Raw genomic sequence first — 23677 nt, forward strand, 5'->3', positions numbered from 1 at the left:
CTGACCATCCTGCTCTCTCTAAACTGTGTCTTAGTACCCAGCAATTATGGAAGTGGGAAATTAGCTGTACTCTGATTAGTATTTTTATCGTGGTAAGATATACATAACATAAAATTTACCATTTTAACTATTTTTAAATGCACAATTCAGTAGTATTAAGCACATTCACAGTGTTGTACAAACATTACCACTATCCATGTCCAGAACTTTTTCATCATCCCAAACAGAAACTCTGTACCCATTAAACAATAACTTCCTATTACCCCCTTCCTCAGCCCATGGTAACCGTCATGCTACTTTCTGTCTCAAAGAATTTCACTATCCTAGGTATGTTATAGCAAGTGTTACAGCGAGTGGTCCCGAGGACAAACCGAGCGGCACACAGAGAGTCGGAGAATCAAGGTTAATTCGCCAGCGGGCTCAGAGGGGTCTCGCCACCAAATTCTGAGCCCCGTCTACCCAATTTTTCCCACTTTTATTAAGTTGGGGTGATCCAAGGGGTGGGGTCTCAGGTGACTAATGCCTGCCAGGTAATAGGTAAGTTGATGTGTCAGGTAATAGGTTAGTATTATGTTGGTGCACCAGGTAATAGGTTTAGTGTTATGCTGATGCTTGATTCTGACATGTTCATTATAAGATGAGCATTTTACATAACAACATTATCAATATGGCTGCCTCTTCAATGCTGTGGGCACAGCAGATTCTCTTAAGAGTTGGGTTGAGGCAGGTTAGGAATAACTGACACCTTTAGTAAATGTAGCTGTTGATGCTGCTACATAGATGTTCCTTCTGATTTGCTTCTCCTGGCCAAGCGTCCTTTTATCAGTAGCTAATTTCCAGAGCTAACAGACATTTTAATGTCTCCTTACTCATGAAGAAACCCTTCAAACAGATAACGCTGTTTGCCTTTGTCATTCTTCTGGAAGCCGCCTGATTCTCAGTGCATGCTGCTAATCAAACATATTCCTTAGTTTTAAGTGTTGAGGTGATGAACTTTGTTTAAATGCAGTGCACACACACATCACACACTGTCAATTATCTGCCCTGCCCATGGGACATTTATGTTCTCTCTTAGTAAAGTGTCGAGGAAATCTTTTGCTTTCTCCTGTGAAACATCTACCAGATGGTTTCTTTAAAGTGACGATGGAGAAACTGTGTGAATTTACTTCATGCTGTCAAGTAGACTAGGCTACTCTATACAAGACAGCAAATGATCTCATCCAGGTTCATGGCCTGAAACGTTTTCATTTTGACTTATGTGTCTCTACGCTGCCTGCTTGCCTTCTTCCCTTAGATGTCCAGTTGGCATCTCAAAGTTAGCGTGTTTAAAACCAAACTCATCATTTCCACCATCAAACCAGCTCTTCCCACAGCCCTTCCCATTTTATTTTATTATTTATTTATTTTCTTTATTTTGAGACAGAGTCTTGCTGTGTCACCCCTGCTAGAGTGCAGGCACACAATCATAGCTTACTACAACCTCAGACTCCTGGGCTCAAGCGATCCTCCTGGCTCAGCCTCCCGAGTAGCTGGGAGGCGCCAGCAGCCTTCTTTTAAGTTTCATTTTTCTGTCTTGCCCTTTCTGATCCACTTCGGCCCAGCTCATAATGCCATCCTTCCTATAACTTTCTCCTCGTTTTGTTGTGTTTGTAAGAAAGAGTTGGGCAAAAAAAGAATATTTAGTCCAACATAAACAGAGACTTTAACAGGGGCTTCCCTCAGTAGAAGTGTTTTGCTTATAGATATTTCATTTTACCTGCAAGTCCTATTAGTTGAGTGATTAAAAAATCTGCAAGTTTACTTATAAAAGTACTTTTATTGATTAGTCCAAGGAGAAACTTAAGCTTTTAAATGTAACTTCATTTCAAATTTAAGACTAGGGGTTGTTCAGAAAAATCCCAAAAATGTCTATTGTAAGCAGCTCTAGCTGGTATTGTAATTAGTGGCAGGAAAATGTTCTAAATCAAGTATCGGTCCTGATGGAACCTGAGTATGTGACTTTTCTAAGCATGTTAATAAATAGTATCTCAAATATATGATTAGAAATATCATCTCTGCTCATGACATCTCACAGTTTTAACATAGATCTATTTAATGATCCTGAGATTGTTTTTAAAGTTTTGGATAGAAATAATTTTAAAATTCCTGAGTCATATCTTTTTTTATTTTGTTTTTTAACCTGTGAGCATGTTATATGATAAAGTCATATCTTAAAGTAAAAGCTTTTGTAGCACCTCTGTGTATCAGATATTGAAATAGGTGTTGAAGATACTACAGGATTGAGACAGGCACCTGACCAGAAAGAGCTTATTGTGTAAATACTGGTTGTCTTTCTTTCAGGACTGCTAAGCTGGCTGAATCTTAGAGAAAGGTTTTGTAGAGTTGAATCCACACTGACATCTGAGATAAGAACTGGAGACTTCTAGTGAAAAGGTGATTGAAAAAGTTCGAGGAAGTCAGGAAAGGGTTAAAGAGCTTTTGTGTAATTCTTGGAGTGCAGTTTGTGAAAGATTTTGGTCTGTTGCCTTTTTGCTGGCCCTTGTCATTTGTCTAAGTGGCTCATTTGAAAATTTGTGTTCTTTAATGCAGTAATTATGAAGTGGGTGCCTCTAATCACTGTCTATTAGGGTCCCCCCAAATCACCGTGTATTGTCTTTCCACAAACATGAAAGTAGACTCTCAGATGCCAAAAATACAGAGAATCATGTCTGGCAACCTCCAGATCTTTGGACTAGGGAAGATGCAATGGAATTTCCTGTTTTAATTGCAAAGACTTACTGAATTCCAGGGACATTCTTGACCTTACCATGGTTGATGAATCTCTCCTAATTGAAGTCCCTTGACTCATCCACTTTATTTTTTAAATTTGTTTTCTTCTTTAAGACTTGAGGAGAATCACTGCTTACTTTTTAAAATTGTGAAATATATCAAATATACAAAAAATGTATAAAACATATATGTGCAATTAAAGAATAACAATATACCCTCCATCCAGCTGAAAAAACAACTCATACTTGAGAAGAGTGGACCCCAAGCAGTGTTGCCCTCCAAATAACCTTACTTTCCTGATTTTTGTGTTTTTCATTCCTTTGTTTTTAAACAATTTTACTTTTACCTATATGTACTCAAGCAATATATTTTTAGTTTTGCCTTTTTTGGGGAACTTTATATAAATAGAATCATACTTAATGTATTATTCAGGGACTCACCTCCTTCTTTCAACATTATGTTTTTGGGATTCCTCCACATTGATGTGTAGAACTACAGTCCATGTTCTTGCACTGTTGTAAAATATCACATTGTATAGAGCCCCACAGTTTATTTTTCCATTCTCCAGGTTTGTTTCTTCACTAGTATTTGAAAAATCATATGGACTCCAAACTCTGCAAGTCAACTTACCATTTAAACCTTCAAGGAAGGGTTGGTTGGTGACTTCTTTATGGAGAGATCCACTGAGTCAGAGCTGGGAAGTTCCAAATCATTTGCTTTCATTAGTGGAAATATTGGACGGTCTCATTTCTGGAGACCTTCTAGACAATGGAGTGTTTTCAGTTTCTCCAGGGGGCTATTAGCTCTTGACCTGGGCTTTCATTCCAGACCTAGGACTGGAGTGTCTGTAGAACCTTGTGGAGGAGCCTTTCCCTGTGATCACTCCTTTTAGGGCTAATCCTTTTTTGGAGCTTTAGATAGGAACCCAGATGGTTGAACCAGAAGCAGGCTAGTCTCCAGAGCACAGGAAGACACTAAGAGTTTCTGTTCTTCCTGTGCTTGGCTTTCTCAGGGCATTCTCCTCCCTTCCTCTCCCCACCTTGAGTCTCGTCACTTATTGGCAGATGTTCTAATCCATTGTGTCCCCACTGAGGGAGTCAGTGCAGGGGCACACCCATTGTTTCATTTTAGAATACCCTCTGGAAGTGACCAAAGTGTGAATAAAAAGCTCAGCTGTTTGCATTTATTTTCAAATTTAGAAAAACTTTCTGGAACGATTGCACTAGAGGGTTATTGGCATCGTTGTTATGGTCCTCTGACATTTTTAAAAGTAGGTCTCCGAGTGCTTCTGTTTTTCTTCCTGCATAAAGGGGAGACTGGGAGTGTATTTTTCTATATTAGCTGGTTATCATTACTTGAAATTTGTTCAGCTTTCCTTGAAGTGTGTTCCCTTGAACTGGATGTTAATGTTTACCACGTAGGGAAAGATGGCTCTGCAGCAAAATAAAGTTCAATCAGTTTATTTATGGCATGCGTTCTCAGAGCCCTTGATACGCTATCATGCTTTGTGAATATTTAAGTGGCAGGAGTTCAAAAACATGTTTGATTATGGGATAACCCCCCCCCCCCAACATACTACCACCATTAGCATATCCTCTGAATACTCAGGGAAAGGCATCATGTAGATATTTTCCATTGTTTACATTGGTTCCATCTCAGGATTGCAGTGGAATTTTTCTAGTACCTTAAGATATGGCCATTTATCTTGAAGGAGGATGTGACCCTTTGAGGGCAAACTTATTTTCAGCTCACTTTCACTTTAGAATATGCATGCCAAACAGTGCGTATTTTACTTTTAAATGAGAGTAGGTTGAAGAAGTAGTTTTGGAAATTGATGAAAAGAATAAGGTTTCAGCTTTTAAAGGATAGTCATTGCCCTTGGAATTATATTCTACAAAAATAGGAAAATAACAAAAAGGGCTCAGATCAAAATTTTCGTTTTGTGAATGTCTCCAAGCAGAGAAAGATTTTTGTATAAAAACACTAATGAAAATGATTGTTGTCCCTGATGATTGTAGAAGGAAAAAGGTGTTCTTCCTTTCTGACCTCCTTCTCTATCTTCCTTTTTGGTAAGTGGGAGAAGTGAAGGTGAAGGTGTTAGGGACATTAATTTATCTTTTTTTTTTTTTTTTAAGACTTTTTCTTTTGTATAGACAGCTTTGAGGCTTCCTGATTGCCTTGTTGCTGTGTTTCCTTCTGTTGGTCATTCCTCTACCTTCTTGGCCTTGACTACGTCATAGAGACAGAAACTGAAATGAAAACTAATTACACTGTTTTGATCAAAATACTAAAACAAAAACCAGACAAGCTCAATCTTGAACAATTGAAATTGGCCCGAATCTTTATCTAAAATAATTCGTATTCCAACGGAAATTTTTTTTTTGCAACTCTGCCTGCTGCCCATGTTTTCCCACCTGTAAGTATTTTCATGTAAGTTAATTTTCCAGATAACTGGAGCTTGTTCCTTCAAACACTGGCCCTTCACCATGTTGCCATATCTCCCCCCTGTTGTAAGCAGAGGCTAGGGGCCACTGGACTTCACCATCCATTGTTGCATGGTGAAAGGAGCTGGGGTTGCTCTTGGCTTCTGTCTCTTGTGACAGTCCTGGGCTGTTAGGAGGCACCGTCCAGCTGCCGCCCTCTCTCACAGCCTTGTGTGTGGCTGTCTTATCTGCTATGAGTGCTGGAAAACTAGATAATGGAGCAGGTCAAATCCGGGTGGGTAAAGCAGCCACCAAGCGCATTAGGAATAGAGACGTGGCTGACCCCATGGGGCTGTAGGACAACTATTTTTGGTGTTCGTAGCTTTCTTACTTCTTGATACAGGAGGGTTGAGGTCCCTGGGAAAGGAGTGATTACTATTCTTGGTACCATGTGAAACCTAGATGAGCCCTTTGGAAATTTGTAATCTGCTAGTTTCTTTCCCTAAACTGGATATGAGTCTGCGTCGGATTAGATATTAATATAGCTTTTTAAAAAAATTTCAGAATATTAGGGGGTATAAACATTTTGGTTACATATGTTGCCTTTGAAATTCTCTAACAGCCTTATTTCAGCAGCATTAAGTGTACAGTACTTTACCTGTACAAGACTAGCCATGTATTGATAACTATTGAAGATGGGTTCGTTATGTTGTTACGTCCTGTGGTATGATGTTATGCTATTCCCTCTCCATTTGTATTGTTTGAAATTGTCACTATTAAAGCATTTGTAAAAACACAACACTGCATATATGCTTGATTGGTCTTCCAACAGTCCCTAAAGAGTGGAGTTATTCAGGGAAACATCGCTGTTGCCTCAAATATTACTAGTTACCCGGTGATATGAGCCAAGGATTTCACTCATTCGATTAACACATATTTATTAAGTGACTGTTTTGTGCCTGACAATGTTGTAGGCACTGGGGATATAACAGGGAACAAGAGAGACAACGCTCCTGTTTCCATAGAGCTTGTAACTGTTGGATCCGGGGGAGCAGATCTATAGATAAGTAAGCAAATAAATAAATGAGATGGTTGAATGTGGTGAAAGATGCTGTGAAGAAAATAAACCTGAGTGACAGAGCTGAGGAGGGTGAAGGTGGGGAGAGGGGGTGCGGGCGGCAGCCACATTAATGTGGGGAAGTGGGGAAGGCTCCTGAGGGGAGCAGCCCTGGGGAGGGCGTTGCAGGCAGGGGGAGCGTCCTGTGCGGATGCCTGCGGTGGGCACGCTTGCTTCTCTGAGTGCTGCCTCTCTCGCTGCTAGGAAGGCAGCCCCAAGAACCACAAGGTCCATTCTGTCCATCTGATGCACATGCCCACTGAGGCCTAGAATTGGGAATTAGCCTCTTTGCGTGATACCTGGTGCTTTAAGAGCTATTGAGTCATCCAGTAAACAAGCCAGCAAACATTGTTATGAAAAGGACTTTCAAATTAGTAATTAACCAAAATAAAATAATCATTTTTCTGCAGTAGTAAAATAAATGTCCTTAGTTATTTATATAAAAATAGGCCCCTGCAAGTATGAGTTGTCATAAATGGCTCTGTAGGGCATCTACATTCTTTTCGTACACAGTTCTGAGATTATGTTTTATGTATGTATTTGTTTACCCAGTAAACGTCTATCCTCTTGTGCACCCGACAGGGGAGAACCCAGGACGAGTGTGACAGAGTGTGACAGTGTGATGCAGCCTCTGCTTGTGAGGCACTCCTCCTGATGGGGAGAAAGGACTGGCAGGGGAGGGAGTGACATGCGGGAAGGCTCTGCATTGAGAGTGCTCAGGGGTTAGAAAGGGGGAGATGAGTGCTGGGACAGGTGGGCAGCGTGTACCATATCCTGTGGATGACAGTCCGGAATTTGGTCTTTATTCCAAGTGTAATGAGTTGTTGCAGGATTTTAAGCCAGGGAAATGATAGGAAATTTTTTTAAAAAAGATACTTCTGGGCTGGGTGTGGTGTCTCACGCCTATAATCCTAGCACTTTGGGAGGCTGAGGCAGAAGGATCACTCGAGCCCAGAATTTTGAGACCAGCCTGAGCAACATTAGCAAGACCCCCGTCTCTACAAAAAATAAAAAAATTAGCCAGGTGTGGTGGCACACGCCTGTAGTCCTAGCTACTCAGGAGGCTTTGTGGGGAGGATCGCTTGAGTCTAGGAGTTCGAAGCTGCAGTGAGCTATGATTGTACCACTGCACTATAACCTGGGCAATAGAGCAAGACCCTATCTTAAAAAAAAAAAAAAAAAAAGAGAATTCTGGTTGCAAGGTTAGCTCTGGGGTTAAGGGGATATACTAAAAAGGTCCTGAATTAGGTTTTAATTCTAGCTTTGCCATTTACTTATCTTGATCTTGTGAGCAGCTTACTCATCTGAGAAATGGGGCTAATAAATTCCCCCTCACATCGTAGTGAGGATTGATAAGTAAGATGTCAAGAACCATGTGTAAAGTATAAAATGTGCTCAGTAATGTTAATCTCCTCTTCACTGTCTCTCCTTCCTGTAGAGTAGAATATATGAGTAAAGTGTTCTGGCATCACAGAGATGCAACACAGTCTCTGGGGGCCTTGGGGACGGCAGCACTGAGCCCAAGGGCAGCTCCCTGAGGCCGTGGGCATGGTATCAAGCTGTGGGACTTTTTTTGCTGTGGGACTTTTTTTGTTGTTTTCTATTTGAGATTGATCTGGCCCATTCAAGTATTGGAGTAGTATTGGTGGCTTTATTTTTGTTCTAATTGAGATTAGAGTTTAGAGTATTTAACAGATTGTTCCCTCCTTCTCGATGCCTTTTGAAGGAGAGAACTACATTGCTAATGCAGTATTACTGTTGTTCTTTATGAGTAATGCTCAGGGTCATAGCAGGAGAATCTGCAAAGCTTAACACCTCTTGTTCGTACCTTGGATTCTCATTTAGACTAAAGAAATTTTCTTTACCTGTCAATTTGCTTGGATTTTCTTGTTGCGAATTTCTAAATATCTTGCACAAATAATGGGTTTCCTATACAGCTTTGTGGAGACTAAGTAATTCTGAAGAATTCCATCATAATAGTATTCATTGAATCCAGGGAATTGGGTTCAGTGAATTTGCTTAATGGGAAAAAGATTGGTTTGTTTTTAACCATATACACAGTGCATGCAAATAAAATGCTGTTAAGTGGTATGGAGGTGTTAAAAAAGTGGTTTGGATGTGGCAGCTGGCCTTATAGGAATTGTAGTGGAAAAGAAGGAGAAACTTGCAGCCTTGTTTTAGCCATCCCATATCTTCACAAATCGCTCTCAGACTTGTCTTGTAGTGAATTCTGCACTGGGAAGGTGACAGGCATTGTAAGGAGATCATATACATGAGGGTTCACATGAAGGTATTACCTGTATAACCTACCCATTTATTTGTTCTGCAGTCTGGTCGGATGTAATTTAAAATGGGTCCTTGGATTCCCCCTTAATTGCTTTTAGGTATATCCAGGTTTAGAATCAAACTGTTCCTATTCCTAGTTTGCTATCCACAATGAAGATCTTTCATTTCATACTACCTAACCTAAAGAATAACATTGCCATGAATGCTCACCACCGGTGTGGCTTTTGTCACAGACACATCACTGGCAGAGACTCATTTCCAGCTCCCAGGTCTGTATTGGGATGGGGATGAGAAATGCTTCTGTGCCAAGTTAGCACGCCTCCTAAAATCTCGTTCGTAGTAGAAATGGGATTCATTTGAATTGTAATTTTCCTGCCTTGGTGATTAGACTCAATGTGACATTGAAGCTAGATGGTTCTGCACAGATGTCTTACCAAGTAAGTGGGCTGCTCAGTCAGGGGGTCTCTTGGTCCTGGAGCCCTCAAGGTGGCAGGTCCTGCAGGCTGTCAGAGTCCACTGGCATCTGGCATCAGCAATGGCAGCTGTTTCTATGGCAGATGGAAAGAAGGAGTTTGTAGGTAAAATAAATGGCTGAAAGTGGGAGGGGGTTGCATCTTTTGTGTTACTCTGACACCTTTAAGAGCTTTACATGTGTTCATTCATTTAACCTTCACAGCAACTCTATTTGTTAGGCCAGGGGATTAAGGCACTGAGAGCTTAAACGTCATGTCCAAGTTCACATCACTATAAAGTGATGGAAGAATGGAACCTGGGCAATCTGGCTTCTCTGTCCCCACTCATGACCACCATACCGGCCATTTGTGTGTTTCACCCGTGACCTAAGGGATTATTCAGCTAATACCTTTGCTTTTGTCAAGCTGTGGCATAGAACATGGTGTGTGGTTTTGACTCCTTAATGTAGAAAAGTCAAATATTTTATTATTTATGCTATCATAGGTAAATACTGTCAAGGCACAAGCTCCCACATAAATGGGAAAGTAATCTTGGGGAAAAAAAGTAAAACCAGATAGTTAAATGTATGGTTCCACCAAAAGGCATACTACTAATTGGAGTCAGATCTTTAGTAGTAGCAGATAAACCAGTGTATGTTTTATCCTGAGAGTGACTCACAGGGGTGCTTAATTGTTGATTTGTGAATCAAGAATTGGTACTCCATGCTGCATTTTTTGGAAAGCCTCACTGTGTGAAAGTTTTGAAAACATGACAAGAAAATTGCACAAGAGCCATGTTTTCTCTGCTTAATTTTGTTTTGGTTAGCCCAACGTGAGTTCTAGCTAGTCTGGCCCAGACTGGGAATTGCTGCCATGGCGATCGACGGCAGGAGCTCTGTAAAGTGGCCTGAGAACGCCCCACAGAGACCCCGCAGTGCTTACCTGAGGCCTGTGACCCACAGCTGCAGTTGGTTGTGTGGTGTTAGTCAGGAGGAACAATTCAGGTGTGACTTCACTTGGCAACATTGGAAAAAAAGGCCGAGAAGCTGTTATTGATGGATAGTGATTACATATAATGACGTCATATACCTTATAAAACTTTGCATTTGTTTTGTGTATGCATTTTAATCTTGGAAATATATATAGACCATATGAACATCATTATGTTAAATTAGTAGTTATTGTGGATATACTCATGCGTATTCATCTCAAATTTTGCATTTTATTGTAATTTTTTTATTAACTGGTTAATTGCATAGAAATGAAAATTTATTCTGAATTACTTCTACTAAGCTCTTGGGCAGCAATAGTGAAAAAAAAAACCTTTCGGAAAAAAGAACATCACTTTTTCAGTTTAAAGGGTCACTATAAATATGGTCGTTTAAAAGCAGTAAAAAATAAAAAAACCTTTAACTTATTTTAGCATTTAGTAGTGGGTACTTGAGGTTTGCCTTCTAACCTGAACATTTTATAGACTAGAGAATGGCCTTAGACTCATTGCTTCTGGAAATACCTGTGGAATACGACTGTTTCTTTTTCCTTTTAAATCCCATTCATCAGGGACTGATAACTTCCGTAGATGTTGGGGGAGGGAGGCATCTTACCCCTAAAGGAAGGCGAGATGTGGCTCCTATCTTGGGAGAGATTCTCATATCCTCTGGGACCCAGCAACAAACGGTTTATGGTCTGGCACTGAGCCTCATACTGGCTTTGGTGAGCTCGGGCTAGGAAGTATTTCCAGATTTCATCCAGGTTAAAGTTGGTTTCCTTAGCTCTCCTTTCTGTCTAGTTTTGAGTCTCCATTAGTCTCTGTCCTGTGGATCTTGCTTTTGTTCCCAGAGATGAGTGGCTTAGTCAGTCACCGTCACCCCTCCCTGACTGATACTAAATCCTCTCCTCCCCAGCACACCCCAGCTCCCTGCTGTCCCTGACAAACAACCCCCATCTTCCAAGGCTCCATGTTCATGCCTCCTTTGAGTTGAAACCATAGAAGACACAAGCAGCTCTCTGTCCTCACCTGCCTCATAACACAACATTGCTCCTAAATCTTGTTTCCCCTACTGGAGGAGCAGGGGTGGAACTTTTTAAAAATGATGAAGTTCTTCCATTTTGCACTTACCAAAACAGGCTCCAGCTCTATGTTGCTAAACTTCTGTAAGAGCAAGGAGTGTTTGAAGTATTCATACTCACTGCAAGATTATTGTAAGAATGAGAAAGGTCATTCATTGAGAAGGAAAAAACTAATTATTGAGTGCCCACTATATACAAAATATTAATACACAATAATCCTCCAGATTTGTGGTTTGGAAAACTCATAGAATGTTTCAAAAATCCATCCTGGGATCAGCTACCGCTGATCCCTGCTCCTCCCCAAAGCTGTCCTGCCTGCCTTTTGCTGTTCTGAGTTCAGAGTATCCTCTTGGTAAAAGAAAATAGTCTCACTTTATGCAGAAGCTACAAGGTGCTTTAAAAAAAAAAAGATTAGATATAAGGAAATCTGAAGTTTTAGAAGAGTTCTGAAAAGGAGAAATTATGGGAATTGTGTTTTCAACAAATACTCCTTTGTGTAATCATCTTTACCATCGGTGTCTGTGTGGGGTTTCTCTGTTCAGGGGTCAGCGCCTGGATGGGGAGGACAGCCTGAGAAACAAGTAACCTTTTCTCAGTGCTTCCAAACCATTACGGGAAGAATCTTTATTTTCCTGGGATCCTTTCTTCCAGCCATCTATGGACTCACTGTAAGATATTTTAAAAAACAACCGTGAATTCAGAGATGGAAAAAAAGAGACTTGAAGATACATGGTAAAACTCAAAAAGAGTAGCATGTCCCAGATAAAGAAATGGTAAATGGTGGTCCAGTTGGTTTATTCAGTGGAATGTAATGAGCATCGGCTATTTGCTAATAAGTGCTTAGGATGAGAACAAACAGTGGTGAGCCAGGGCGGTACAGGCCCCACCTGCAGGGAGCTTGAAGTACAGCGGTCTGATCGTCCTGGGTATTCACACCTGCCTCTTGTAGACATCGGCCTAGGCAAAGAATTTTTGAAGACCCCCAAAGCAATCACAGCAGCAACAAAAATAAATAAATGGGACCTGATCAAATTAAAAAGCTTCTGCACAGCCAAGGAAACTATCATTAGAGCAAATAGACATCCTACAGAATGGGGGAAAATATTGCATGCTACACATCTGATAAAGGGCTAATAACAAGAATCTAAGAAAATTAACAAGGAAAAAAAATTGAACAACCCCATTAAAAAGGGGGCAAAGGACAGGAACAGAAACTTTGCAAAAGAAGGCAGAATAATGGCCAGCAAACATACAAAAAAGTGCTCAACATCTCTAATCATCAGGGAAATGCAAATCAAAACCACAATGAAATATCACCTAACTCCAGTGAGAATGGCCTTTATCAAAAAGTCCCAAAACAACAAACGCTGGCATAGATGTGAAGAGATAGGAACACTCTTATACTGCTGGTAGGACTGCAAATTAGTGCAACCTCTGTGGAAAGTAATTTGGAGATATCTCAAAGAACTAAAAATAGAAATACCATTTCATCCAGCAATCCCACTACTAGGCTTCTACCCAAAGGAAAAAAGTCATTCTATAATAAAGACATCTGCACTCCGATGTTTATGGCAGCACAATTCACAATTGCAAAGATGTGGAAACCCATCAATACATGAGTGGATTAATAAAATGTGGTATATGTATACCATGAAATACTACTCAACCATAAAAAATAATGGTGAACTAGCACCTCTTATACCATCCTGGGTGGAGCTAGAGCCCATTCTTCGAAGTATCACAAGAATGGAAAAACAAGCACCACATGTACTCACCATCAAACTGGTACTAACTGACCAACACTTAGGTGCTCACATGGAAGTAATATTCATCGGGTGCTGGGCAGGTAGGGGGGAGTGGAGGGGATGGGTAAACTCATAACAAATGGGTGCAGAGCACACTGTATGGGGGATGAGCACGCTTGCAGCTCTAGCTTGGGTGATGCAAAGGCAATATATATAACCAAAATGTTTGTACCCCCATAATATTCTGAAATTTTTTTAAAAAAATAAATACATTGAAGAAGGGGGGGGGGAACCTGCCTTCTGTGGGAGGTTGATACATTGTAAAGATGGTTACCAGTCTGGGAAATAGAACCTGACTTGGTTACTTGGTTTCTTTCCCAGAAGGGGAAATTTTGGTCTCTGAATATTCTCCTATCAATTTATTGAATGATGGAAACTCAATTACGGAAGAAAGCTTTGTATTTTAGATTTTAAGCTCAACTTGATTGACATTAAATTTATTTTTAAAAAATGTTTTTTATCCAACAAAATTTTTATTAAAGCATGTTTATGGTTACTAGTGGGATAGTGGAGAGGAACCTGATATTAGGAGGGGTTGATAAACTCACTGATTGGTTGATTGAGTCCCTTAACAAGAGTTGTTTGAATACGGCTTATTTGTAAGGCATTTGACGCACACCACAAGGCTTCGGTTGTTGGTAGGAGGGCACCACTATGTATTTCACTGCTTAGTGGAGTTGGTAGGGCTTGTGTGGTGAAAACTTGAGTCTTGCTGGGTGGCAGACAGATTGTACACAGTGCAAGAAGAAAAATACTGATTTAAAAAGTTAGAATTTTATCGTATTATATTTGCACACTATTACACCTAAAACATTTTTATAGATAATCTGAATTTTAAAATAAGGAAATTAATGTATAAAACTTGAATTAATTAGAAAACCTCCGGTGAGAATTGTAAGACTTTGCTGTTATTCCCTTTGTTTCAGAAGTTTATTGCTTCAGTTATAAAGTTGACACATCTTTACTGCAGAAATGTTTTTGACAAAGACTAACAGAATGAATTTTTTTTTTAATCACTTTTCTCACCATTCATTGGAGTGGACTTCAGTAGTCAAACTTTCAAACTATTAATAGAAATGCTTGATTCTGGCTTATAGGGCACATCTTACATTGGTCATAAGATTCTGCTCTGTGGTACTTAGTTGAAAATTCAAGGTGTCATTTCGGGAAAAGGAAATGAAAGCTGTTTGCTTTCTTGGGTTGTTTCTAACGCTGACCCTTCATCTTCTACTGCCAGCTTTTCAGGTTGTAAAACAGTACCAGGTTCTCTAGCTAGTGATATGGAGAATACTCACTGCTTATCAGACTGAGAAAGTAAATGCAAACTTTAAAATATTGGTCTCTTTTTAAATAAAGACTATCTTTAAATTTTAGATCATTATTTCTGTGTCCATTTTGTCAGCTGTCTTGGCCCCAGTTTGCTGTCAGGGGAGTTTTCTTGCAGTTTGTAGGTAAGTGTGGCAGGACGTGGCACCAGGTGTCAGAGGTGATCATCCCGAAGTGTTTGCCATTATGCACTGGCTTGTGGCTCTTTCCTAAAAACATTATTATAGTTTAATTCTTATGAAGGTATCCAACTTTACAGCTGTTTATCTAATTATTTCCAGGGTTTTTTCCCCCTCTCTATTCTTTCCCTTCCTTTATCAGACATTTTCTTAAAAACCTTTTTTTCTTATGGGAAATAACCCTCTTTTAGAAGTGCTTTTATTCTTCAGCTCCTAGAACCTTTTCCTAGATGAAATTTAGTTTGAGCTATGTTGACATTTTGCATGTATAATCCAGGAGGGCTGTTTATGGTAATAATAGCAATAGCATCTCACATTTACTGAGCAGTAAGTGCAGGCTCACGGTGTGTAGCATTATCCATGTCACTTCCTGAAATCCTTTAGCAGTCCCGGAGGAGTACTCTTCTACCCCCATTTTATAGACAGAGAAACTGAGGCTCAGAGAGGTGGAGTGAACTTGCCTAGGTCAACATAGCTAGATCATGGCAGAGCTAGGGTTGGTTTGGCTCCAAATCCTGAACTCTCTTCACCACTCTACTTTATAATTTCCAGTGGAAATTTAAGCCAAATGTAGCTATGCCAGAAGGATATAGTCCAAATACACAAAAGCAAATCAAACTGCAAGTCTTTCCACTCCAGTACAAAATTAGTTCAGTTTTTCTTTTTGATGTTTATTGAAAATGAGAGATTAAGTAGAGTGGTAATTTTTTAAAAAGAAGTGCGTTTTTTTTTTAAAGGAATTATTTTTTTAAAATTGCAAATGCGTTTTGAATTAATTTTTTAAACCGTCAACAGTATAAGTATCAACATAATCAAAACCATTTTTCCTTTCATTCATCTTGAGTCTGCTGCAAGGTCTGTGACCAGAGTCCCATGTGAAAAGTCACTCCGTGCCACACAGCAATACTTCGATCTCTTTTGATGTGGTGCAGGGGCTGGATGGCTGGGACACAGCAAGCAACAAGTCGTACAGATTCTTCTTCCTTCAAGTTGTCTTTGTGTTCTCGCCTTTGTATCCTACTTTTTCTCTTGCCCTTGGAGTGGTGTATTAATTACACACCATGAGGGCTGCAGTGGGTGCCAAGCGGAGGGTCGCTAGTACATATCTCACTGCTGACTCTGTAGGTGATGTAGCCTTTGTCATTAACCCTTGAGTCTCACCCTCCTAAAATAGATTTGGCCATGTTATTCTCATTATCCAAACCATCCATGGCAACTGCACCGCGGTCCTTGTCTATTATTCCAGCTTTATTGCTTTCAATTATATTCTCTGAACAGCTATTCCCTGAACAACATAGCCTGTGCTGTCCAACTTTGTTCCAGCTGTTCCCCTGCCTAAGATTTGTTCCTAGCACATCTGCATGTGTATTTTTGTGCCTTTATTCATAGCCCTTTTCAGTGGTGCTTCCCCAGTGGGAAGTGGTGGTTTGCAGGCTTCTTCTAACTCCACACTGCCACACTGGTCCCTTCTTTCACATATAAGTCATTTCTCTTTTGAGGTTCACTCTGTGTAGGTTTTTCCTACATAGTCATGAAGGACTTTAATACAGACCAGGCTTATTCGTGCCATTAACCACTTGGGTGACCCTTGTCAGTATGGATGATCCACGTCATTGACCATCCATAGGGATTGCTATCCAGTACCCTAGCGTAGGCTCAAAGAGCTTTCACCAAATTCTTAGATGCGAGAGAGGCAATATACAGTAGCAGTTAAGAGCGGGGCGGCTGCTACAGCCAGAGACTGCCCAGGACTGCAGCCAATTAACTGGGACCTTGCAAAAGTCATACAATCTCTATACCTTGTACCTCAGCGTTTTGCATCTGTAAAATGATAATAAAGAGAATTTTATAGGGTCATCAAGTATGTGTAAGTGAGTTAAATGAGATAGAACTAACAGAAACCTATCTGGCACATAGTTAGAACTCATTAAGTGTTAGCTATTAATTAAAGTAATGATCATCCGTTTCATTTTACAGACATACTATATGACCAGGTTAGAGTTTACCACCCTGAAATGTGCTGTCTCTGAAATGTTAGATCTCACTCGGTGACTGTAGCATCTTACCTTACCCGCCACCTCTGCATCTTTGCTCTTTAACGTTATCTACACCATGAGTTTCTTACTTCTACTATTTTCTCTCACTCTGTTATTCTCTTCCTGACTTTACCTTCTTCTCTACTCTTATACTATCCAGTCTTCTCATTGAACTGTAGCAGCCTCTTGCTAACTGCAGGGATTGTGTTCTGGAAAAGCAACATGGTTAGCAAAAACCACAGGTGGCGAGATCAGAGTCTTAGAGGACATAGGGGTTAGGAGAAAAGCAATAAATAAATAATATTAAGTGTATATCTTAAGTTTAGTAGTTTCTAGATGACCTATCCAATACTCTTCCAAAACAAACTACTGGTGTCAAAAGCCTGTGCTGATTAGTGGCACTTCTCTTGAATGAATCAGCTTCTTCACATGTTCAGAAAATTGTGCTGTAGCATCCTGTAAGTTTTATAATCTGCTGACTTTCCTTTTGAAAGTTTTCAAACCAGTCTTTGCCATGGAACTTAAGGTCTTTGGCATTTGCATTCTTCTTGTGATAGGTTTCAAAGGCTCTTCAAAATATATATGTAACCCCTTCTACTTTTTATAATTCATAGAAGTACTTGTTATCTATTTTGAATGTAGGTATATGTTAGGTTATTGATACAGAAGTATATGAACTTATCCCTGGGCTATAGTTAGTAAATCCTGCTTGAAGATGGTACCCACCTGCCCCATGAGACCTCAGTGATACACCGTCACCCCAGGTCCCACATTCTCTGCTACTGGAGCCAAACTGCTGAGCTTGGCAACAGAACAGTCCCACAGGTCTGTGGCCCTTAAGTGGCCTGTGTTCTCTGGTGCTTTTTGCACAGACGATTCCCCTTATTGGGATACCATTTCTTGGGCTTGTCAGCTTGAGGGATTCCTATTCAGTCCTTCTTATTTCTGCTTGGGCTTTTTCTGCTCTGGGAAACTTACCTTTTTTTCCCAGGTGATCCCCACCTCTTTTGAGCTGCTGCTGTGCATACCATATTGCATTGTGAGATATGTGTGAAAATTCAGCTTTTTGTCTGAAAGACAAGTCTCATTTATCAGCAGAGTAGCAAACAATGGATGTTAAATATTTGTTGACTGGACATAGCTCTTTGTTCCTATTTCTGTTATAACACTTATCCCAGTCCATTTTATATTATGCAGGTGTGTGTCTGGCTCTCTCACACGGTTCTAAGCTTCTGCAGGCCAGAGACCATGCCTTATTCCTCTAAATATTCCCTCAAAGCACTTATAACGTACACTGTAGCAGTCAGTACTCCATAAATTTCTGTTGATAGAGAGTACTTGGAAGATTTAGGTGACCTGGTGTTTAGTTCTGCAAGATAGAATTGTTTATCAGGGGCTTCATCATAAAGTATGTGTCCTTAGACTGGTTTCCAGGAGGCAAATGTCCTTCAGCTGTGTATCTTTCAGATGTAAGTTGTAACAATTTTCAACAACCAGTAAGATAGTTAATACATGAAAGAGAAATTTGTTTCAGGAGATGCTTCTCTGATCACCCACATCTTTTGAAGCACCGACTGGTGTTAGGGCATTGTCCATCAGGATCTTTGGCCAGCAGACCTCTAAGTTGCTAACTGTAGTCAATAGTCTGTACACAGTGATCAAAGGACTCCTTGACCCAGAAGTTTCTCAGTGTGAGGTGTGGGGAAAGAACTTCAGCTATTTAGGATTTTTGTTGTTGTTGTAATAGACTATTTTTCCTGCTTTCTTTATTCTACTCCTTTTCTTGTTAAACTTTCCAGGTCCCTACTACCTAATAAATTAGGTACTGACTCCTCATTTCAAGACCTGTGCCAATATAGGTCCAGCTTATCTTACACTCCAATTTTCTAGTGTCCCCTCAGATAGTCTCTGTAGTCTCATCTAACTGAACACTTGCCAAGACACTGAAAATATTTTCATTTAAGCATTTTGCTAACACTGTCACTTCTGTTAGAAATGGTCCCCACCACTGCCGGTCAGAGCCTTCCCTGTCCTCAAAGACCATGTCCACATCCTCTGTCCTCTCAAATCACCTTGTCCCCACGCCTGCATTCAGATTGGATCTCTCTCTTCTGTGAGCTCTTGTGCCATTTTGGCAGGCGAGAATTCTACCACTGAACCACCAATGCTTGTTCTTGCGCCATTTTGTTTGTACCTCTTACAGCACTTACACAGATGTATATTTCAAAAGTTACTTTAAACTTTTTTCTTTTGTAATTATGCATATTTTTAATCGCAACCTTTTAAAATTCATCTCAGGTTATAGCCATATTACCCACATTAGTACCTGAGATTATTGAACTGCTAGATTTGTTGAAATCCACTGCATCCTTGAAAAACCTTTTTTTGGTGTGGTTTATCAAAATCAGTGATAAGTTTTTCCCAAAATATGTTCCATCATGTTCCTTTCAAAGAATTCTATGATGAACTAAGAATTCTATGGCAGTACTTGTCAGAGGCATGTTAAAGCCTCTGAAAACTACTGCCATAAAGAAACCCATGTTTAACTGCATTCTGCAGCGTTTCTCAATTTAGGTGACCTCAGAAGCTTTTTAGGGCTTGACCTTTGTTAACATTCCATTGAATTGCCACTCTGTGTGAAATGCTGGTCTAGAGAAATAATTATTTTTAAATAAGTCATCAGAAATATTTTGTGTTTTCTGACAATCCCTGAAGTCTTCACTGCTATTAAATTTAGGCACCCTTTCTCCCAAATTGTGGGATTGTGGTGGTGATTGAAGTAAATCCTCATATCTGGATTATGTTTAACTTACTAATGTAAAAAATTATGTCTAAGTTCTTATAATGTGCTGAGCCCTACATGAGTAGGGGGGATTGGGGACAGGGATTATTAAGGTAGCATGTGGTGTGGCCTCTGTTTTCAAGAGGTTTGAATCTTAAAGCTACATGAGACTCAAATACAGAGAGAGTTACCGGAGGCTATAGAACTTTCATGTGTGCCAGTAAGTGCCAAGGTGTTTTGTTGGCCATAGGAATCCTGGAGTATTAGAGGAAGTGAAGACAAAGTTGGTCTCAAAAGTTGGTCTCAAAAGTTGGTGCGGCATTGAGAGAGGCGAGCCTTGAACTGGGCCTTAAAGAGTGGGCAGGTGTGATCAGGCAGAGTGAGCAGACAAAGTGGGATAAAGGCATGTAATTTGCGTGAGTTGTGTGGTGAAAATAAATGGCATAGGTGACCATGAAGAGATCAACCTGCTTGTCCTGGGAGCTTCAGTGTTTTGCAAAAACAGAATTACTATTAGTGTAGAACTGCACCTCCTTATTTTCTCTCCAAATCCTGGGACCTAGAAGTATTATTACCCATTTGTCTTCTGAAGTGTCAAATTGTGTTCAATTTATTTCTTTGAATGTACACAACAAAATCTAATTCTTACAGAGGTTCATATAACTGAAAACGAGGACTTTTTGGAGGGTGAAGGAGAGAGTGGGCAGTAGAGAGTGGTCAGGAATAAACACATCTTCGGGCAAATGTCGATGGAATGCTGTTTTCTAAGGCATCAGTAAGCAAGCCTGTGTGTCGTGGTCTGTGAAGTCTGTTTGAAGGGACATTCTTTTTCGTTCAATGGGTATTTGCTTAGCAGAAACATTGCCTCTTTCTGTAGTGGAGCCATGCAGTTAGCAATAGGCTGGACCAGCCCAAGAGACATGGCTTTCACTGATGTAATCAACAAAGGGCCATAATTTAAAAATATATATATATTTAATATTGATTATGTTGAATCTGATGTTTATATTATTTATCCTCATTTCATCTTTTTCCATATTGTTAACAGATAAACCTTGGCACATTAAATTTTAAAGAGTTTATTTGAACAGTGATTCATGAATTGGGCAACTCCAAACGGACCTCCTTCAGGGGTCCACTGAAGGAGCGAGAGGGAAAAGCTTTTATAGAGTGGACCCAGAAACACAGCAGAGAAATTATTTGATTGGTTAAAGTTTTTTTTCCCCCCTCCATCTGCTCCACCCGATTGGTTAAAGTTTGACCAGTTGCCTTATTTGGACTGTCTTGGTGAAAAGTTCCTGAACTAATGCTCAGTTGGCTGCTCCTGATTAGCTAAGCTTAAGTTTTGTTTTGTTTAGGTAGGAACCCAGGGTGTTGGAGACGTCTCAGCATATGGCCTCCCTTTAAGTTATTGTAATAGTTTATATATGGATATAAATCTTTCATTTTTATGTTGTAATAGCATGAGTTTTTTTTAAAGAGGATAGCATACTATATTTGATTATAGTATCAGTATTACTCACATTGGAAAATTTTTTCTTCACAACTACCAAAGACATGCATCCTCTGGGGGTTGTGGCAGTAACCTTGCTTCCTAATAAGGGTGACTTAGCAGCCTGTCACCTAATTCACACCTCCAGGAAGTTTACCAATTAATAAACCACAGTTGGGATACACTACCTGGCTTACTTCTCCACTTTTCCTGCTGTAGCAAGGATCCTTGTTCTAAACTGAATGATGATTAAGTTTGTGTATATAATGTCATCTTTCTAAGTGAAAATGATAGACTTTTAAAAAACTTAAAACGCTGAAATAGGATTGGTTTTCTAGGAAGAATGAAAAGGATAATTGTATTATTGACCACTCAGGAAGTAAATGTACTGCTGGCTACAAACCAGCACTGGTTCTGTGCCGCTGGTGATGATTGCTGTACTACAACTGTGGGCTGTGGTGTAAAGGAACCACACGAGAAAACTCCCTGGGATTCCTGTTAGTGTGTCCCACCCCCACTGGGTTCCTTGGTTCATCATAGCATAAATGGGAAAACTGTATTTTATTAACTTGGTCCATGCTGTTTCATATGATTGCCTTAATCGTGGCGTTATTTTCTTCTCTTTGTTAAATAAAGCAATGATTTAAATGACTTTTAAAGAATAAGTCAAGCAAAATAAGAAGGCTTAGTCAAAAGGGCAGTGCATAAACTTTTCATTATTGTTCTACCTGCTTAGAACAGCAGATGCCTTCCAGAGTAGTGTTCCACTTAAGGAAATTTTCTTGGCAGAAGTCTCAAGTTTTATGTACAGAATGGAAATTTATGGCTTTCTTAGAATTAAAAAACGCTTGTGCATTTTTATTTATACATCTATAAATGTTTATCTTATTTTAAAGGGTAGACATACAAGTATGTTGAGACTTGCTTGATAGCAGCCAGACATAGCAGTTATTCTAGACAAAGTTCTCCTCTAAAACCTGAAGACAAAAAATAGCATTCCGGTCGTGCCTCACTGTTTGAGGTAATGACATCAGGGATAGGGCTCATTTCCTTTCAGCTAATTGATTGACTTTCAAGAAAATGATGTTTCAGCTTCGTCATTGTCGGAGCATGATGATTTTTCTTTCCCTACACTCAAAAGTTTAGAATTGTGCACAGGATTATAGAGTCCATGGACATTCTCTCCCTGCTGCTGAGCTCTGGGTTTTATTCGGAGCCCTTAGAACTCTGTGAAGACTGTTGAATCCAATGATGGAGAAAAGGCATCATACTATTTTTGCTGGTACCTCTTGATTCCCACGCCCTCAGCCCTGGAAAAGCTTTTCTTAGGCTCATGATTCAGTTCCCTGTGATGAAGGATTAAGGCCATGGGGAAATACACCCATTTCTCTTTTATAGTAATTTTATAGCTTATGGATGGAGGATATCAGAGGTTGATCAAGAATAACTACATCAGGAAGCCCAAGAACTATCATAGGATCACATACCTTAGAAATCATAATTGAACGTCTTAATTTTGTACACAAGAAAACTTTCAAATACTTACAAAGCAAGTCAACCTAATATTTTGTTGACTCAAAAACTATTTCCTTTTCAGAGTTTTCTCCAGGTACAGTTTCAGTAATTTCTGAGTTATTAACATGCAAAAGTGAACATTTTTTAAAAAGTGCATGTGTGGTTAGTTGTGGGGGAAGGATGGATCTTGCTTCTAAATTTCTATTCAGGGTTAAAAATGTGTGAAAATTATCATCTGGAACCATGGTTATTAAGTGAGAAAAACTATATGTATGTATTTATCAAAGGAAAATATGCATTCATTTTAACACCAATTTAAGAATTCAAATATTAAAATTGATTTTAAAATATTTGACCACATGCAATAATGATTGTAGCATCTTTATCTTTGTACTCTTCCATTGGCATTTCTTACGATCATTGAAAATACTCTGAATGACTGTCTGGATCTATTCTAAAACAGGAAAGAAATCCATTATACATACTGTATTTTGAGCATATATATAGGAGTTTATCTTTTAAGGCAGTAATGTGTTTGAATTCTTCATGAAGAAGAATATCTTTTAGATCATGTTATCAAGGTGTTGAATTTACCTTATGTTTTTTCTCTTTCATTGTGTCCCTCTGATGTGGCTGCTGTGTTGACAACCTTTTGTATCTCTGCTGCTGAAAATGTTTTCTCCTCATCATTAAGGAAACCTCCCAAGGTAAGCACTGATAAGGAATTTGGCATGTTTACTGGCTTGGTGTGCAGAAATCTTGGATTTTACTCATCACAGGAGCCCATGTAGAATATTTGTCCCCTTGAGATTTGAAACTTACGCCATGAACAAATAATGTTGGTAATGATATAAAATTAGAATGTCACTCTGCGTTTATAAAGCACTTCTGTACTTTATTTCATTCTCAGAAAGAATGCTCTGATCTTCAGAGCAAACCTGTCAGGTTAGTGTTTCTGGTTTGTTGATGATGAGATGAGGCTCAGAGAGGTAAAATAGCATGTCCTAACTCACAGATGGAGTGGGTAGAAGAGCTAGGACTGTATGGTGTCACCACACTAGAACATGGAAGGACAAAATGGTAACATCATAGAATGATAGCACAACAGCTGTGATTACTGATTGATTAGACAAACTGTCTTTTTCTGTGCCCTACTAAGAATAGATGATGTCATTGGAAAAGTTCTTTTAGGTACAGATCCAACCTTCCGCCAACTTTATATGCTCCTTGCCCGTCACAATGTGTCACTTAGAGTTGTCCCCCACTGCTCTGGCCAATCTTTGATGGCATGTTTACCAGTGAGAAGCCCAAAAGTTAGAGAATAGATGGAGGGGTGGAGTGGAGGAAATGAGAATAAGGGATCTGAATGACCAGCCCCTGAATAATTGAAGGTTGATTTTGTTACCAGTGAGCATTTTATTGAGT

General features: G+C 39.6%; 1 protein-coding gene across 4 annotated transcripts in view; it reads left to right on the plus strand.

Moving 5' to 3' along the window:
* The window catches only part of KIF13A (kinesin family member 13A), a 197781-nt gene that overhangs the window by 52547 nt on the left and 121557 nt on the right, over window positions 1-23677 (plus strand). For all 4 annotated transcript variants that reach the window (XM_069493541.1, XM_069493544.1, XM_069493545.1 and 1 more), the window contains exon 3: window positions 22947-22959. In XM_069493541.1, coding sequence (XP_069349642.1) covers window positions 22947-22959 — 13 coding nt within the window. The remainder of the gene's footprint in view (window positions 1-22946; window positions 22960-23677) is intronic.

Source organism: Eulemur rufifrons, chromosome 18 (genome assembly GCF_041146395.1).
Source record: "Eulemur rufifrons isolate Redbay chromosome 18, OSU_ERuf_1, whole genome shotgun sequence".
NCBI lineage: Eukaryota > Metazoa > Chordata > Mammalia > Primates > Lemuridae > Eulemur > Eulemur rufifrons.